The 19,289-nt window shown below is 49.8% G+C and overlaps 1 protein-coding gene across 18 annotated transcripts in view; it reads right to left on the minus strand.

Annotated features, from left to right (window-relative positions):
• Nucleotides 1–19,289, minus strand: part of mark3 (microtubule affinity regulating kinase 3) — a 30,177-nt gene that overhangs the window by 2,617 nt on the left and 8,271 nt on the right. For 4 of the 18 annotated variants that reach the window (XM_023951466.1, XM_023951470.1, XM_023951465.1 and 1 more), the window contains exons 4-16: nt 16,660–16,708; nt 14,826–14,891; nt 12,525–12,595; nt 11,831–11,887; nt 10,793–11,029; nt 10,139–10,279; nt 9,377–9,476; nt 7,489–7,601; nt 7,159–7,306; nt 6,833–7,044; nt 5,698–5,801; nt 3,588–3,857; nt 2,826–2,852 (exon numbers count right to left, since the gene is read on the minus strand). In XM_023951466.1, the coding sequence (XP_023807234.1) occupies nt 2,826–2,852; nt 3,588–3,857; nt 5,698–5,801; nt 6,833–7,044; nt 7,159–7,306; nt 7,489–7,601; nt 9,377–9,476; nt 10,139–10,279; nt 10,793–11,029; nt 11,831–11,887; nt 12,525–12,595; nt 14,826–14,891; nt 16,660–16,708 (1,595 nt within the window). Of the gene's footprint in view, nt 1–63; nt 144–1,456; nt 2,794–2,825; nt 2,853–3,587; nt 3,858–5,697; nt 5,802–6,832; nt 7,045–7,158; nt 7,307–7,488; nt 7,602–9,376; nt 9,477–10,138; nt 10,280–10,792; nt 11,030–11,830; nt 11,888–12,524; nt 12,596–14,825; nt 14,892–16,659; nt 16,709–19,289 lie in introns of those variants that run through there. The other 14 variants (XR_002872609.1, XM_023951472.1, XM_023951474.1 and 11 more) reach the window with 7 other exon arrangements.

Raw genomic sequence — 19,289 nt, forward strand, 5'->3', positions numbered from 1 at the left:
GAGCTTGGAGGGATGGCAGAAAGTAAAAGAGAAGGGAGAGGAACCGAAAGGCAGAAGACTTACTAAGGGTCTTTCCTCCCTGGGTAGAGGGGTTGACAGAGCCCGTTTTGGCCGTCTGCCGTTTGGCCGGGTCAATACTGACCCTAGGCAGAGAGGAAGAGCAGCGAGAGGCACAGGTTAAGGACAACGGAGGGCGAGGAAGACAAAAGTAGACGAGCTGTGAGGAGAGGACAGGGGATGGGAGGTGAATGAGCCCATGAGGAGGAGGAGGTGGTGAACAAAACCTGTGGAATCGGGATGTGAGGGGGTGGAGCAGAGATGTGCAGAAGACCTGAGCCGACCAAACATTCGTGGGACCGTCTGTAAGAAAAACGGCCGTTTGCAGGGATGAGGAAGGACTGCGCTCCTGTCACCCATCAGCCACCAGAGGGCGCCGGGGGCTTCAGCCAACCCTTAAACCAATGGCTGGTTCAGTCTGACCAACTACCCAACAGTGGAGCAACCCCACCTCCTCAACAAGAAGCCCCAGAATGACCCGCCAACACCTCCTCTTCATGCTCCACTCGGTTTGGGCCAACGTGAAGTGTGACATCTTTTCTAGCAGAATCGGGAAAAGCGCTGAAACCCGGGGCAGATGACCTCTGCACAAATGCAGACTGCTCCAACAAATGAGGTGGGAACATCTGATGTAATCACACTACAGTGAGGGTGTCGGGGCCCCCCACCAGCAATAATACACCAGTGATTCTGAGGACTTCATCACTTTCTGAAACCATGACTGCAGACCTGTGGGGCCTGAAACCTGCTCCCCTCCCCATGATCCAGCGAATGACACGTCCTTAGATGACCTCTCCTGTTGCTGCGGGAGGGAAAACGTCACGGCTTGAAAGACAGAACTAGAACCAACGTCAGAAAGATCAGAGTCTTTCTTCCATCTGCGGCACGAGAAACCGGAGCGACGTTTAGGCCAAAGGTCATTCTTCTGTATGAGAACAAATGCAGCAGAAAAGAGCGGGAAACACGCGGCTACAACATTAACTCGTCAGGAGAAAGTCGCCGCGAGAAAACCAGGAGGAGGTGCCAATGGGAGCGGTGTCTGCACTGCACACACGCTGCTTGACTCGTTTGTCGCCGCTTTTGGTGCTGGAGTCTGTCTCTCACAATCAGCGTCGACCCGCACACACACACGGTCTCATGTGGTTAATGCTCGGACAGCATCAGTTAACGTGTTGGCGTGTTCAACGTTCCCGTGTTGTTCAGAGGAACATGAAGCTGCCCCCCAGCAGCAATAATACACCAGTGATGGGGAGGGGAGCAGGTTCCCCTCCCCATGATCCAGGGACGTGGAGTCCCGGGAGGCAGGTGAGGCACAGTCTCACCTGCAAAATATAGCTTCAAAAATACCTACATAAAACGAACAGTTGTTTTAAATTAAAACATAAAAATCAAATATTCCTTTTTTAGACATGTCTACTCTATGATGACGTTTTTCTACGTTTCTTTGGTAAAAACGTTTACAATAGAAAGCAGTAGGTGAGGCACCAGCCGCCCGTGCGGTCAGACTGCGCCGCACTGCGCTTTACTGTTTGCTCTTTCCATCATCATGAAAGAAGCTTCATTTTTAATCACTCCATTTTCTTATTTCTGGCAGACTGATTCCATTGGTGCCAGTTTGTGACTTCTTAGCCACTAAATATGTGCATTAGAAATACAGTTGTTGGGGCCTGCAGTACGCCTGCCTGAAGACTGATCCCAGAGACCGCGGCTAAAGAATGATGGAACTAGTGATAGAAAGCAGTCAGGTTCTTCTTTATCATTGTTTAGCATCTTATGGAGGATTTTGTGTCTAAAGTCAGGAATTTGTGGAGACGCGTCTGGCAGTGGTTTCCATGGAAACAGAGAGATTGAAGAAAGAAAAGGAAGACTTCTACTAACAGGTGTTTCTTCTTTTACCTGCTGCCAATCAAACGGTAGAGACGTCTCTCTGTGGGGTTCATTTGTTTATAATTCGGCGCCTCAGCTGCCGTGAAGATAGATGGCAGCTTCCTGCTGAGTGCGTGTTGGTTCAACCAGCAAATGTTTAGCATGGCGAAATCTGCTATAGCTGTTGATGGGACTCCAGCGGTCATTGAACAGCAAAATCTTCTAAATGTGCTTTATTACTGTTATGATTATGCCGCTAACACAAAGCTCCACTGCTCCTAGCATGTGTCTGTGTCTGTTAGCAGCCCGACACACGGAGAAAGCACTGACGTCATCGCCCCGCCTCCCCTCTGGAAATGCTTATTCGAATTGAATAATGTGACACTTTTCCCAGGGTGGATGTTAAAATCAAAATGCAATCCCCTCTTTGCATTTTGAAGGATTGATTTTTCATTTTAATTTTGAGTCATTTGATGCAGTTACATTTTGAAAATGAAAAAAGCATTACTGGTTTTGACTTTTATTCTTAATTATGCTACAGAATCGCTTCCATAGGAAGCAGCAGCTTCATTCCCAGAACATTTGACTGACTTATCGGCAACTAAACGTCACAGAAAAACGGGTCATGAATGAGTGATGCCAGCGATGACCTGCGGTCAGCACGCAGATACTCGCAAGGACTCTGCTATGACAACAGCTGCAGCATTTATGTTAAGCAGCTCAGAGGCAGCAGGTTGAACTTGTGTGTGTGTGTGTGTGTTTGTGTGTGTGTGTGCTCATGCACCCAGAGCCGGTTTCCTGCTAAGCAGCGTGTTAGTCGGGTGCCAGCAGCCCACACGTCAGACTGTCAGTGAGTGTTAGCGGTCAGTTCTGGAACAGAAGGAGGCAGTCAGGACTCCTACCTTTTGGTAAACCTGAATGACATGTTTCTACAACAGAATCAGACAAAGAAACAGTGAAAAATGGAGAAGGGGGGGGGGGGTGTTATGAGGGAGGAATTCATGAATCAACATAAAACGAGGTGATTGGACCGTCAGGTATGAAAGCTATGATTGATTTTTTTTGTTATTTTTATGGATTGTTGAAGGATTTCGGCCCACATTTCAGGTCAGGGGTTGTGTGGACGTCGCTGGCCTGGCTGCCGCTGCCCACCCCCCACCCACCTAAAAAGGCGTCCTGCTTGACAAACTTCAGACAGGACAACTACAATTTGGCATTTTCAGAAATATGCATGACTATTTGTGGTAAAATCTGCACTCAGTGTCTTCAGCTGCAAACGATGCAGCTGTTCTTCATTTTTACATTTCCCACAACAAACTAAAATCAAAGTTTGGGCCTTGTGTTCCCAGCATGAGGCTGAGAAGTCCCGCTTCTCCTTCAGGCTGGCCTGACCTCCCCCGACCCGCCTCCTCCGTGAAGGTGGAAGCCGCTCCGGCTCGTTAGGCTTCCGGTCGACGCCAGTGCCGCTCCTCAGGAGCAGCAACCAGGCAGCGACAGGATCCACAGCAGGACAGTGCAGAGAGCCCCCCACCATGTGAACCCGGCCCAAAGAAGGCTCTCCCGCCCAAACCACCAGATCAAAAGAAAAAAAAAGCACGGATCCCTCTGGATCCAAAATCAAGCCACACCCACATTTCCCCTGTCAGAGGCGGGGCCTCACTTACCTGCGTGTGAGTTTAGACGTGAGTTTGGAGAAGAGGTTGCTGGTTCCACGGCTGCGGGTTTGGGACAGGGGCGTGGCGTCGTGTGACAGCGTGGGCGAGGCCGGGGGCCCGTTGTACGTGGCGGTGCGGCGGTCTCTCAGCTGGCCGCCGTGGAAGGTGCTGCGGCTGGCCGTGCCTCGGGGGAAGCGGAGGCGGTCGGGTGTGGTGCTGTTGGCGATGCTGTGGGTGGACGCCACAGGGTTCCTCTGCCCGCCAGGAGACACGGCGACACTGAGGACGTGAGCGCAGAGGAAGGACATCTCAGTCCAACGTTTGACAACAGAACCCACTCTGACACAAACGCAGAAACACACAACAGCAGAGGGAAACGGCTGGCATGGCGTCTCACCAAAAGCGTGATGATGTCAGGAGAACATCTACGGTAAGGAAAGGTAGAAACCACACAACGGGAATGCTGGCAGATGAAGCCAGAGGATCAACACTCCCTGGGAGAACGTCAGGAACCACTAAACCAGCAGTTTGAAACAAAAGCGTGGAGGATCTCAAACCTTTTCCTGAGATTCAGGATCGTTTGGGGAAAAATCTGAGGGCTGGAAGTAAAGAGGTCTTTATGGTCTAACAGAAATATTGCTCGGATTTTACTCCCTAATCATCCAGCTTGAGATTAAAGTTCTGTGTCTGCGCAGACGCTAAACAGACGGCGGACAGCAGGGCGGACCGGTGAGCAGCGGCTCGCCGGCGGGTTCCTGATGGAGAAGATCAGGAAGGATGGAGGGGAGAGCAGGAGCCGAACCCGGAGGTCCTGCTGGTTTGTGACGGGCAGAAGAAAGACAGAAAAACTGCTGGGTTCAGCGTGCGGATCCACGTTTTTCTGTTCTGATTCTTCTGCTGCGCCTGAAATCAGAGCTCAGCTTGACCCTTATGCAGGCAGACACAGATGCTACACCCAGATACTTCAGCCCTTCACTGCAGCTTTGTCCTCTAATCACCCAACAGATGTCTTGGTTAAAATCGGCGCTGAGACAGTCTCCTATTTGGGCCTCAGCCAGGATATGGAGTCTGTTTCCAGGATGCAGACAGGATGGTTACTATTCTTCTTCTCTGCCGTTATCAGTCAATACTTCTAAACCTCTCCAGAGGACTCGGATTCGGTTTTTTACGGTTCCCCCTTGGGTCCTCAGTGACTGACGGGTGAAGGATCAACAAATCCCTGTTCATGTGGACCCAAACCCTCAGAGGCTCTAGACCAGTTGTCATGGTGCCTGTCCGACTCCTCCCCCTCCAGCTCTGCCTACTCTGCTTCCTGATTGCCACCAGCTGACGCCAGTCACCTCATCGGCCATACTGCTTAAAAGGAGACCTTACTCATCAGTTCAACGCCAGTTCGTTACCCCTAATGGTGACTATTTCTGGTCTTAAGTTTATGCTCTGCAAACTCTTGTCTTGTTCCAAGCCTCAAACTAATTATTGCCTTTTGTCTCATGATTACCAGCACCTCACGAGTGACGTCAGCGCTCTCTTCCTTCCTGCTGCTCAGAGACATCCTGAGGATCCCACGGCTCTCCTTAACCGCACTAAGCCCTCCAGCCACGCCACCAGCCGTTGTCAAGTCCGGACCTCACCCAGCTACTACTCCTACCATCTTCCTAGCAGGAATAATAAACCTTTTCTCGCCAAATCCCTCACCTGTCTTCCTTCTGGGTTACAGCATCTGGGTCCTCACGCTAGAGCGCCATGACACCAGTGTTTTTCAACTTTTTCTGAGCCAAGGTACACTTTCTCCTTATCAGAAATCCCACACCAGCATCCAAAAATCAAAAGAGGAGAAACTCAGTCTGTATTGATGGACAGTCCCTCCATGATCTCACATGCATTTTTATGATAATTGTGACAGAAAAAGCTGGAAGTTGCAGCTGCTTTTTCTAAAAGTTGTAATAAAAGTTAAGTTAGTTTTACATAACGGAGGAGGCAGCGAACACGGCAGCCGCAAAGGCGGAGGAGGGGCTAGTGACAGGCCATGTGGGTCATGCCACAGCAGAGGAGAGAGAACAGAACACCACACCAGAAGAAGAAAAGAGAAAAGAGGAGCGACAGAGCCTCAAACTCTGACCTGTTCTCCTTCCCGTTGGGAATGACGGAGAGGCGGTCCGCGTTGTTCCTGTCGCTGCACACATACGTGTTCCTGCGGGTCATGCCTGCTGACGCCGAGTTAGTCTGTGGAGAGACGAAACGTTTGACGGTCTTCTTGAAGCTGAAAAATATCTTTATGCAAAGCATCGCCAGTACATCCCAACAAAACACCACTACACATGCACGTCTCTGAGAGTGTGTTCCCACAGATTTAAGTGATGCATTTGCTGCAAACAGAAGATTTTATTTCCTTAAGTCTGTTCAGAGCACTGAGGAAAGACTGCATGGACGTCTCCATGACTCAGACATGGAGCTGTTGTTCCTGCTAACTCGGACCTCTTCCTGTTTCTGGCAGGGCGGAAAATATTTTCACATTTGTCCTATGGATTCTTTTTCTTGAAGGGCCTATCCCATGCCTAACTATTTAAGTGTATCATAATGTCCATTCCCCACTATAAACAAAGTGGTATTTTGATCCATTCATTCATCTCTGAGTATTCCTCTAAAAACCTGCTCTCTGAGCACCAGCCCCTCCCAATCTACCAGTGGGTTCTCACATTGTGACATCACAAAGTGAGGAACCGCCCCTTCCAGGGAAAGTCTGTGCTGCCAGCTCCGCCCCCAGGCTATCAGACACGCCCACTTACTCCGTGGAGCTAGCGGTGATCGGCTAAACGCTTTCACTGATATGAAAGTTCAGATTTTTTCTTTTGTGGGAGAAACTCAGCTGCTGAGGTCGGCTCTAGGATGATGTCATGAAATGGGCGGAGCCCACAAGGAGAGAAAGGCGGAGCCTCAGAGATCGAGTCTACTTACTTCTGGGTAAGAAAATGAGCTGCAAAAATAACTCATATTTCATAAAAAATGGTTGAGTGTGCCAAAGGTCTTATATGATCTGAAAGGCTAAAAAACAGCTGAATATAGGCCCTTTAAAGAGATAATAAATTACCCACAATGCACCTCAGCCCACTAAGACGGAGCAGTGTGAAGTCATGACCTGCATGCAGCCACAGTGTGGAGGTATTTGACAGGCTCCGCCCTCAGACTGATGACATCCCAGGATGAACCCGAGAAGGGGGGGGCGGTCTCAGACAGCCTGAGCTCGGAGTACTCACAGCGGGGCCGGTGGTGCCCCCTTTCCTGCGGTCAGGGATGTCTGCCTTGTTGGGGTTGTTGGCGTTGCCCAGCAAAGGGCTGGAGGGGGGAGCGCCGCGTCCGCCTGGGGTGCTGGGTTTCTGGACGCCGGCCTCCTCCTTGGCGTTGCTTTCCCCTGTGGTGGTCTGACTCCTCTTTGGATGGGTCATCCCCGGAGGGACGTTCTGCCCGACTGCAGGCCGGAAGGAGCAGACAGAATCAGAGACAGATCTTTCCCCACATCCCTCTGATCGATGGATGAACAACACAGTCCTCTCCTTTAGATGATGGCGGCGGGCCGGCTCACCTTGCTCGCTGTATCGTCTCTGTTTGTGGTTGGAGGAAACACTTCTCTGGACTTTGAGGTGGGATGGCGACTGGCCGTTGAGCTCGCTGCTAGGTCTGGGTTTGGCCAAAGACGCATTACTGCTGGAGGCTGACTCGCTGGGCTCCAGCTGGAGGGCCAAACGCAAACCCGGCAGAAAAACCAGATCAGACCTGCAGCACTCTACATACAGTCTGAAATGTCTTTAGAATGGCAGCGGCAGGAAATGCACAACATTAAAATTACGGTGGCGTCTGGCCTGTAAAATGCATTTCTGAGCTGATTCCACCACCGGCTGCCTGGTGCTCCTACCTCAGAGGCCTTCCTGCCCAGCAGCAGGTAGGTGGCTGTGAACTGGTCGTACTTCATCTTGGTCAGAGATTCCTGGATGTCCTCCAGCTTGTAGCCCATCCCCACCATCACATCTGCAACGACACCCGAGCAGGAAAGTTTCAGAATAAGAGCCCCCTTCAAGCACAGCAAACACAAACCGGGACTTTTCCAACAAACAGGAATGAATCAAACATTTGAAACTCAACATGTATGGATCCTTGATGCAGCTTGACTCCCGATTCCCTATGGTTGTCGGTGAAAGCTGAAGGGACCATTTGAGATTTTCCCGCCACAGACGGTTTGACTTTTCTGTGAAACGGGACTCATGAAAGATCGCTTTCAGGAAACAGATCACCGAGCGCCGGCAAGGGGACAGAGTCTGTTTACCGTCAACACAGACGTCTCAGACCTAAAACCCAGGAGATCTTAGCTTTCAGGATCTTCTTCTGGACTCCTCCATCAAAATAGGATCATGAGAAACCAAACAAGCAGTTCTCATTTCCTTGGCTGTAAAAAGCTTTCCTGGTGTTTAGATAAAACAAAACGAGAACATCCTTTTCCTTCTTCCGTTCATCCGTTTCTGCGTCTCTGGAGGAGAAAGACTTTTTTACACCAACGCCTAAAATGTTTCAGAGGAGGCATGTGGAGGCGTGTGGTGGCGTGTGGAGGCGTGTAGAGGCGTGTGGAGGCGTGTGGAGGCGTGTAGAGGCGTGTAGAGGCGTGTGGTGGCGTGTGGTGGCGTGTGGTGGCGTGTGGTGGCGTGTGGTGGCGTGTGGAGGCGTGTGGAGGCGTGTGGAGGCGTGTGGAGGCGTGTGGAGGCGTGTGGAGGCGTGTGGAGGCGTGTGGAGGCGTGTGGTAGCGTGTGGAGGCGTGTGGAGGCGTGTGGAGGCGTGTGGAGGCGTGTAGAGGCGTGTAGAGGCGTGTGGTGGCGTGTGGAGGCGTGTGGAGGCGTGTGGAGGCGTGTGGAGGCGTGTGGAGGCGTGTGGAGGCGTGTGGTAGCGTGTGGAGGCGTGTGGAGGCGTGTGGAGGCGTGTGGAGGCGTATTTTCTTGACCAAAAAAACACGTTTTCTGCGTGTTTACTGAATTAAAGGTTGAGAAGAACTAAACGATACTTTGCTCTGTAGCCGCTATGCTGTTCTAATTTTTGTCTAAGACCGTCCATCAAACTGATCTGACTTGCGATTGGTTAGTTCTGCAGAAACACACGCTGGATGAAGCGCAGCAGCGAATGCAGTCTGACATTTCTGAATGTTTATGCCTGACAAATGCACAATGCCACCTAGAGCTTCATGTGTGGAACTACACTTCAGTGGAGAGTTTCTCCCTGTGGGAACAAAAAAAGCACGTTTAATCCAGACTCCAAGACTTCCAAACAGCAGGAACGCCAGCAACATAACACACACACTGCTGTGGTGGACCAGTGTGCGTGACAGGGACCTGTCCGCCTTAGCCCAACAGAGTGCGGGACGGGCTCCGGCGACCCCATGACCCCAAAAGGGATAGAAGATGGATGGATGACATTGTTTGCATCACACGCTCTCCCCCTCTCCTCCCTAAAAAATTTCCTCTCCTGGTTGACCTGGCGCTCGCTCTGACACGTGTGCGTGTTCAGAAAAACCACAGCTGCGGTTACGCAACGCCCCCTCCCTGACGGGAAGGCCTCCTCTGTTGTTCTGCTGCTGTGCTCGTGTTCATTTATTCATCCTCGTGGTTCAGCTCTGCTTCTGGAGCTCCTCAGTCTGACATAAAGACGTTCTAAAACAGTCACAGCTGTTCGTCCCTCAGGGCAAAAGCTGCAGAGTTGCACATCGTGGACGGCAGAAGGCCTGTTCGTTTCAGCCGTGCAGCTTTCTGAATCTTTCCCACCTATTCTCTTCTGGTCTGTGATGTCCAGCTCCGGCTCCGTGTACGGCTTCAGCTCGTCCTCCTCAAACCCGGCGTTGATCCATCGATCCTTCATGATTTGCTGCAAGCCAAAGGAAACCATCAGCACCTCAGACCCAGAATTCATGACCCCCCCCTCCTCAGATTACAGATCACTGCAGTTTTTCAGGTCAATGACTCTACTTTCACTCCATTTCCATGCATGTGGATTCAAACACGAAGAGGGAACTTTCCTGTTTTTGACAGTCAGCTGCTTCACTGACCGGTCAGCTGTGGCGCTTCAATAATGGCCGACCTGACCCGCCTCCCCATTATTGACCCACCGGGCCGTCAGTGAAGCAGCAGCTGCAGGTCAGCCAGGGGTCTAAACCAGAACCGAACCCCCTACAAACTTTAAAAGTTTTGGTAACCTCGGCTTTGATCGGCCCTGAAATGATTTCCTGATCTGAGGTCAGGGTCGGCCATCGCCGCCCACAGCCCCTCCCTCATGAAGCTGCGGCCATCGAGTACTTTAAAATGAAAACGCATCGCACTCATCACTTCACTTTGGCTTTCTTCTTCTACAGGTTTTTTTTTACGTCTTTGAATGAAAGAATAAAAATAATGAATTGTGTTGTGTTAAAAGTGAAGACTGTGCATGAGCAGGGGAGGATGAGAGGATGAGGAGGATGAAGGGCCCTCTTGTATGACGTAGATGAGATGGCGAGGGGGTTGGGGGGTTAAGAATTAAAGAAGAATATTTACGTTCTCGGCGTCCTCCCTCACCTCGAGAGTACCCCGCTTGGCCGGGTTGAGGACCAGGAAGCGTTTGAGGAGGTTCTCGCAGTCGGTGGACATGTAGAAGGGAATGCGGTACTTCCCTCTGAGGACGCGCTCCCGCAGCTCCTGCAGGGCAGCAGAGCGGCAGGGTGAGGGTGGAAGCACGCTCGCCATCTCAAACCAAAGGTTTACGTGAAATGTATGCAGGTTGTAACCCTTGTGCTCTCCTAGGCACTTTAACATTGGGAGTTGGGTCATCTAGACTCACTAGACAGTGCTCTGAACCTTTTTTCTTCAATATTTGTGATCTTCACTGGTGTCCATGGATTACATGAAATCTTTCCACCTTTATCCACCTTTGTCATGGTAGGGAGAACACGTCAATGTAAGGGTGGGGTCATCTAAGATAGCACAAGGGTTAATCAAATGTGACAGCAACTACACAACAGCTGAGTGTGAGACTTGTGAAGGGTCCAAACGGGGGGGGCTCCAGTCCAAGAGAGGGCCAGCAGCTCCCCCGCTTTTACCCCTCCAGCTAGGCTTCCAGATAACAGTTCAGACAAATATCCTGTTAGGAAAATAAAACTTCCAATAAAGAATATTCGGCCTGCACAGGACGCCTCGCGGGCGCCGTCCTACCTTCAGGTTCTGTCCATCGAAGGGCAGCGAGCCGCTGACCAGCGTGTACAGGATGACCCCCAGACTCCACACGTCCACCTCCGGCCCGTCGTATTTCTTGCCCTGGAACAGCTCCGGCGCCGCGTACGGCGGCGAGCCGCAGAACGTGTCCAGCTTGTTGCCCAGGGTGAACTCGTTGCTGAAGCCAAAATCTGCGATCTTTATGTTCATGTCTGCGTCGAGGAGGAGGTTCTCGGCCTGCAGAGGGACACGGGATACTTCAGGAGCTGGAAATCTTTCCGGGAAGAAACAAACACCAGCTCTGAAGAAAGTGACTTCTGTCCCCTTTCTGCTCGTCACGCTAAAAACACGACCCTGCTCAGAGCAGCTCGGTGACTCCGTCAGCATCTGCTGAAGCAGACGTGACCAAAGCATCCCAGCGCTTCCTCCTGCACAGAGACCCCTCAGCTCAAAGACCCCCTCAGCAAAAGCTCAGAGCCAATTTTAAAGGCTGATTTATAAACAACAGACACCGTTAGGAGCCGCCGGGAGCAGACAGATCCGACCTGCAAATCTAACTTTTCTGGCCTGTTTCTCCGATTCTTCAGCTGCTCGTCGACTCGCTGCTGCTTTAGCTGGAAAATAAACCCGTGAGGTCTGTAGAGTTGAAAGTCTCCAGAGCAGAAGAGGGTGGAGCTGCAGGAGGACTGTTTGGTTTATCCACCTGACGGGCAGACACACCCCATGGTTACCGTCTCTCCGTGAGAGCAGCGCCCCCATCAAACGTGGACGAAGCTCCTCAGATGCTGAGGCTGCCGTCAGCAGAGAGAGGAACCCAGAAACGGAGCAAAGGTGGATCGTTTGTTCTGGGAATCATGAAGGGACCCGGTTGAGGGTTAAGGAGACCGAGGAGGAGCGCTACAGATGCTCTGGGATGGGGGCGGGGCTTCCGTCACTTGTGACGTCAGTTGGCCCTGACCTTTCCTTCTGACTGACGCATCCGTTCCCCTCACAGACGGAGGCGTTTTTGAAGGTGGCGTGCGGCTTCTCTGAACTCACCTTGAGGTCACGGTGAACGATGTGCTTCTGGTGGCAGTACTGCACCGCTGACACGATCTGGAAAGAAGCAGACTGTAGCTCAGTTTCTCAGGGTTAGAAGATGTGAGAGGATGTGGTAAAGGATCAGATGTGGTCGACTCGGGCAGGAAGACGCAGCGGAGGTGGAGCCAGACACACCGATGGGGGGTGTGAAGACGAAGGCTGCTCTGTGCAGCAGCAGGTTCCTGTTTCCTTTAGGAGGACATTGTCAGAAAATGTCCCAGAGGCTTGAGCCTCAGCAAAGGCAGCGTGTTTCTGCAAGCCTCACAGGTTACTGAAGGCCGAGCAGTAACCGAATGGAACAGTAATCTGCAGAGGTCTGCTGATGGGATGGCGGCTTGACGGACAGACGTTTGTCTCTCCAGAAAACCTGTTGTTGCCACAGATGTGTTAATCTGAGAGCCTGAGGCTCTCGAAAGGCTCTCGTCCTCCAAAATGCTGCAGCAGGACTTTGCAGTCAACCGTTTTTGCTCACGACGCCGCCGCCAACCAAGGGCGGTTGGGGACATGGGGGCCTGTTTGGACATTTGTCATCACGTTTTGACGGCAGAGATGCTGCTGTCCAGTCAGACGTGCCAGAGACAGCGGCCCGCCGGAGAAAGGAGCAGAGGTGTGAAACCGGAACACTGCAGGAGGGGGGGGGGGGGGTTGGTACCTGTCTAAATTTAGCTCTGGCCTCTTTTTCCTTCATTCTTCCATGTGCAACCAGGTAGTCGAACACCTCTCCTGCAAAAAACACAAACAGAGGAGAAGAGTTTGAGAAAGTGGAGGATAGCGAGCAGGAACCTCGTAAAAATAACTTCTGGTGCAGCTGGCGTTCACAGCCTCCATCTGCACGCTTCCAGGGCAACGCTCCTCCATATTGAAGGCATGCTTGGCGTTGCTTCCTCCATACTGAGCCCCTCCTGAAGGCACAAAGCTGCTGCAACACCCTTTCCTCTGCAGGAACGTCAGCGCTACAAACGTGACTGCAGCCACACGTGTGCTAAAGGAGCTCTGGAGGCCGGCGTGCGGGCGTCCGTGCGCGCCAAGGCCACTAACAGCACAGAACACGCAGCAAACACGGCGCCGAGTCCTCCAAACGTGGAGCAGCAGCTGCACTTCATCGCTGCAGTCAAGCAGCAGTGCATCGGCCTGCTGAGGATCAGGCTGAGATGTGGCTCTGTCAGTGAAATCCGAATGGAAACGGTCTGTCACGTAGAGGAAGGCCACAAACATTCGCCTTCCGCCTTGAACACAGCCCACGGCCTTCACATGCTGCTTCATCCCAAACATTCAGAGCATCCTGATGAAGCCTTGGACCCACATCATCATCATTGGTTCCTCTTCAGAGGAGCTGCTGCAGCAGAGAATGCTTTCAGAAAGGACCGGCTCTGAAGAAACCCGTCTGGACTGCAGCAGTGCTGTTCCAGAGGAAGGGAAGCAGCAGGGGAGCAGAGCTACAGGCCGGCTGGAGCCATTCCTGCCTGAAGGTCATCAAGGTCATGCCCAAATCCAGGCCTGGAGGGCCGGTGTCCTACAGGTTTTCCAACCATCCTGCCATTGAAGCTCCTTACTGGCTAAACACACCTGATCCAGGTAATCAACAGCAGATAAGGCAGGGTGCCTGGAAAACCAGCAGGACACCGGCCCTCCAGGCCTGGATTTGGGACGCCTGGTCTACATGGAAACAAGGAGCTCCTCAGGAAACATCAGCTTCAGCTATTGCTACAAACCATAATGCATCTGAATTCACTGATAAGACGTGGATTCAGAGTCGAACCTGAGATCAAGGATGAGGAGGAGGAAGACCGGATTAAAAACATCTAACAAAAAGGTGGATTTCCCTAAACCTGCAGACTTCCGTCCTCCAGCAACATGTCGTGACACAGAGAAGGTACGGGGTCATTCGGCCACGGGGCCATCCCAGCAGAATCGGGTTCCCCTCCTGTACCCATCAGAACCCGACTCCCTCCGACACGTTCAGAGAACAGACACCGAGCATTGGTTTGTGTTTCTGCTTTAAGGAGTTTGTGGCTGAAGTGAAGCTGGAACTCAATCCTTCAGCATTTCTGTGACGCGTGACGAGCCGAGGCTGCAGAACGCACGCATGAATCACATGACCCTCTTTGTTTTCAAACACCGTCTGTACTCAGCAGCACTTCTTCATCAACTCACTTTTACTATACATCGTCCCAACAGACCCACTCCAATGAAAACAGAGTTTGGTTTCTGAAGATGGCGGACGAGTCTATAGAAAAATAAGACTAAAATAGGATTTCTGAGTATTTCCTTATTCAAATCGTTGTGAATCAGCAGCAGATGAAAAAATGCAGTTTCAAAAGATCTGATTTGTGACGCAGCTGCTACAATTAGCAGGTAACAGTCTCTTAGCTCCGCCCCTTTCTGATGCAGACAAACAGATCCATGGCCGTACTCGTTTTCCTGGTCTGAGCTGGAATCTGGATCTAAACTGGACGGTTGCATGGCTACGATATTGCTGCCATTTCTCACATTAATGTTAGCTTGATGGCGTGAGGAGCTGTAAGCTAGCGGAAGACAGACGGATGATGGGAGGGGGGTGGGCCTTCTCAGTGCCAAAGGTCTCGCCCACAACTCAGAGGTGAGTTTCTAATGAACTCCTGCCGCTCTGCAGAAACTATGTCCTAGAAAACGACAAAGGTTTTTTGGGTCTAGTCTAAAAAACGCCATCTTGAAAAGAGCACTATGAACAGCTTGAACACGGATCAGGAGACGATCAGAGTCGGTCTTTAATGTAAAGCAAACACGCGCAGCCTAAAGACAAAAGTTTCTCCTTCAGGAAAAAGGTCTCAGCTTGTTGGTTTCAAAGCTCAGGATGATGGTTCAATGTGAGCAGAGATGCTTTGTTCAGAAAAACCACAGTTTGGGTTCAGGTGCGTGAATCTTTTCAGGAGACCGTGAGACCATAACGAAGAAGACACAGACGCCGCCTCACCTCCGCTGGCGTACTCCATGACCAGGTAGAGCGTCCGGTCCGTTTCGATCACCTCAAACAGTTTGACTGGAGGAGAGAAGGAACAGAAGAACCAGATCAGAGGCAGTCATTCACGAAGACGGAACATCAGCTGGTTTCTGTGTGCGGGGGCCGGACGTGGGGGAGTCCAGAACACCTTCAGCAGCAGCAGCAGATGCCAGAGACTGAGGAGCGGCTTGGAGCTGCTCTGCTAAATATAGAAGAGGTGGGATGATGGAGGACAAAGACGTGCGGTTCACAGAATCAGCCGCTGCAGCCGGATGTCTGCGGGAAACCAAAGCCTTTTGGAGTCCAGTAAAGACGCTTCTGCTTTACAGAAGCTGTTGTGGATGAATTCAGCCCCTCCTGCACAGCTCTCTTATTCTGTTGGAGTTTCAGCACAGAGGCTGATGCCGTTTTCCGCAGGCCGGCTGGAGCTGCAGAAGCTGCCGGTTAGCCTTTGCTTTGGCTGAAGCCAATACCTCACAAACACACCCGAGGAGTTTTTCCACAGAGAAACCTGCTTAAGAAACACATAAGACCTCTAGAAGCTCTGGATCATAACCAACATGTGCAATATCTGGTCTGGAAAGGGCATCCGACGTCTGTATTCTGACTTTACACATATTTATAGAAAGATCATGCATTTTTATCTTCAATCCTGACTTCTACGCATCCTTTTAAACGTCTGGAGAGAATCCTAAGTTTCCTTGATTTTGGTGTTTACGGCTTCAGACGTTGTGCTCGTGTACCACGATAACAAAACTATTTTCCCATTTAACAATGATTTAAACCTGCAGTCTGCTTCTGTGGAAGACATTTCCTACAGACGACTGCATGGGGAAGAGTTGGAAAACAACAAAACAGAAGTAGCAGAAAAAGCCGCTTTCATTTAAGAACAACCTCGGAGACAGACGTCAGATCAAATGTTGTCCAGAAAACTCTGTAAGAGCTTCTGCTGCAAAGAACCAACCCAGAAAGGCGGTTTTACTTCAGCTCAGGTTTTAATGCAAAGGCCTGCGATGTGCTGACACCAGGCTGCTTCTCTTTCAGTTCTCCATTCAGGACTTTTCATGTCTGGAACATGACGTGAAAAGAGCAGCTGACCATCCAGCATCAGTAAAGTCCTGCATTCTTCAAAAGAACAAAGCTCTTCTTTTTGGGAGGGAAACTCAAAATGCAGCATTCTGTATATTTTACATTCACTACTCCTCTCATCCAGATTGCACAGCATCGTATTAGCAACTCCTTGATGAGCAGATCTGGTGGATTATTACAATGTTTATGTCTTGGAGGTTACTGCTGATGCTCTCCACACCTTCACAAACGTTCAGTAGACCATCTGGTGGGACGTGTCTTTCACGTCAAAAGCTCATTTTCTATCAGATTTATGCCTGTGGAACAGCCTGAGGACGCGAGGCCTTCATCCACTCTGGAGGCTTTAAGACCAAAACCTTAAACGCATCTTTTCAGTAAAGCTTTTACAAAGTTTTTACTTGTCCACATGTTTTCATTTGATTATATTAATCTTATAAATCAAATCATTGGATTTATTTTGATGTACTGGAAGGACGTTTATGTGTTGGGTTTTTATTATTATTATTTTTACTAGTATTAACTAGTATTTTTTATTTTACTAATATCTATTTTATCATGGGAAGCACTTTGAGATGCTCTGTAGCAGGAAAAGCGCTCTAGAAATAAAGTTGAGTGTCAGACGACCTTTTCGATTGACTCTGTGTTCTGAGTGGCTTTCAGGGATTATTGATCACTATTTCTGTCATAATGAGACCTAAAAATCAAATCAACTACTTACCAATATTAGGATGATTCAAGATCTTCATTATTCGGACTTCTCTGAAGAGCTGAAAGAGAGAGAAACCACTCTGAACGTCAAACTAGCAGGACAGTTTGTCCTCCGTCAGGATATTAGAACAATGACAGAAAAACACCAGAGACCTCAGGAGCAAGGTCACTGCAGGTCAAGCTCTCAGCAAACGCTTTCTACATTTTACACAGTGACTGTTAAAAATGTACCTAAGCAGAGGAGGAGGCAGGCTTCTGAGCTCCCGCTTTTCTCAACCCATTAATGAAAAGTTTTTTTTAAAAATGGTGGAAGAAGTAATTACAGCTGCATCAGTTTAGTGTCAGAGCAGCAGAAAGGATTTTAAACCAACATCACACGGCCAATGTCAGAGACAAATGTCAATGGTGCTGAGGTAGAGCGGTCGACCTCTGGTCAGAAGACTCCAGGATTAGTTCCACAATCACCCGCCCGTGTGTCTTTGAGCAAGACACTGAACCCCCCCCAATGCTCCTGGTGGTTATAGGTTGGTGCCAGTGTTTGCTAGCGGAGTCGCCATCAGATTGTGAATGTGACTAAAGTCCTTCGGTCCTTAAAGGGTCAAGAACACACACAATCGTCGTTTTGAGCTGTTAGGTGTCTTTTAATGTTCATTTCTCACTAAAAACAACCCGAAAGTGGTATTTTGATCCATTCATCTCTGAGTATTCCTCCAAAAACTGTCTCTCTGAGCACCAGCCCCTCTCAATCCACAGAAACAAGTGGGTTCTCACATTGTGACATCACAAAGTGAGGAACAGCCCCTTCCAAGAAGAGTCTATGCTGTAAGTCCCGCCCCCAGGCTAACAGACACACCCACCTACTCAGTGAAGCTAGTGGTGATCGGCTAAACGCTTTTATTTATATGAATGTCCAATCTTTGCAAAAGTTTCATTGTTTTGTTTTCAACGTCGTGTTCAAACTCAGACACGATGCTGAGGCCCACTCTAGGATGATGTCATGAAATGGGCGGCACCCACAAGGAGAGAAAGGCGGAGCCTCAGAGATCGAGTCCTCTTAGTTCCAGGTAGGAGCTGAAAACAACTCGTTATTTTAAAAAATGTTCTTTAGTGTGCCAAAACGTCATATATGATCATATGTGTGGATGTAGTTTACTAGAAAAGGCTTCAGAACAGCAGGATTTAGACCCTTTAAAACAAGGTGGAACTATATAGATATACGTTCATGCTCTAAGATGGCTGGATGAAGCTCGTCTGCTGGACTTTTATATATGTAGTTGTAGATTTAGATAAGTTAATTCTTCTCTAAGATTTCTGGTAAATCGCCTGTCCGTCCTGGGGGAGGATCCCTCCTTCATGTGGGCACCCCTGAGGTTTCTTCGTTTTTTCCGGAATCCGTTTTTTTTGGGAGTTTTTCCTTACCGCGAAGGGGGGTCTAAGGGCAGGGATGCCAGTATAGCTTAGTCAGTTTGTTAGTTCATTTTAGTATTTTTCTATTGAACTCTTTGTATTCGTGATCCTTTTGAGTTCATGTTTTACTTCGAAGCCCATCGAGACGACTGTTGTTGTGATTTTGGGCTATACAAATAAAATTGAATTGAATTGAATTAAGATAAGTAAAACATGTGACAAATTCCAGATGTTTTAAGGAAGAACATTTTCATACTTTTCTCTGTTTAAACTCTCAAAGTTCAAACCTTCATAGAAAAATAGTCCAGTTTTATAGAATGAAAAAGATCTACAAGTGATCAAATATGTAAGCAGATTTGGCAAACTGAACGGATTCTGTACAGGAGACACGGCGCGGAACAGACAAGGTCTACAGCCAATCAGGATCCAGAACACAGTGCCAGGTTTCAAAGCATGCAAAACAGCACTGAAAAAAAATGCAGTTTTTGGTTACCATATATGCAGACGTTTAGACTCCTTAATTTGATCCAAAAACATGTTCATGTTGAGCACTTTTGGTGATGATGTCACAGCTCAACCCTTCGGGAAACTCCCTCCACCCTGACCCGTGGAAACGGCCTTCAGAGACCTCTTCAACCACGACATGCAGCTACTTAGAGACAGCAGAGAAAGCCAAAACCTCTCCACCGCACTTGATTAGGTTCAAGTGTTCATCAACCACAGAGTGAAGTTCTTTTCCCAGTCCGGTTCCAGGAGCAGCGGGTTTACAGGCAACACTGGAATCTCTCCTCAGCTGGAACATCCTGAGCCAATAAATCATTGTCCGTGTCTAGCTCCCACATTTACCAGCACAATCAGCGTAATGTGATTGCAGAGCTCCAAAGTGCATTTGACCGTTTTGTCTGAAAACGGTTCACAGGTACAGAATTTCCTTTTTTTTTTTTTTTACTCATCCTAATAATTCCGGTAGTTTCTTCCGACTTCGAGAGCAAACCTTTCGTTTTCTTCACACCTAAAGCAGCGGGTCTCTTCATTGGTCAGACTGCTGCTTGTGCGTCCGAATTCTGTCTCTGAGCAGGGACCGATCCCAGAGACGCCATCACAAACGCCATCGCCCCCTCAAACCCCCAGGACCCCCCCTTCTGCCCCACAGTCTGCTCAGCTGGAGTCACCCCGAGGGGCAAACAGATGGCAACAAACAGCGGGCGCTGCTTTCAGACCAACACTCTGCAC

The sequence above is a fragment of the Oryzias latipes genome, chromosome 22, assembly GCF_002234675.1.
Source record: "Oryzias latipes chromosome 22, ASM223467v1".
In the NCBI taxonomy this organism is placed as follows: Eukaryota; Metazoa; Chordata; class Actinopteri; order Beloniformes; family Adrianichthyidae; genus Oryzias; species Oryzias latipes.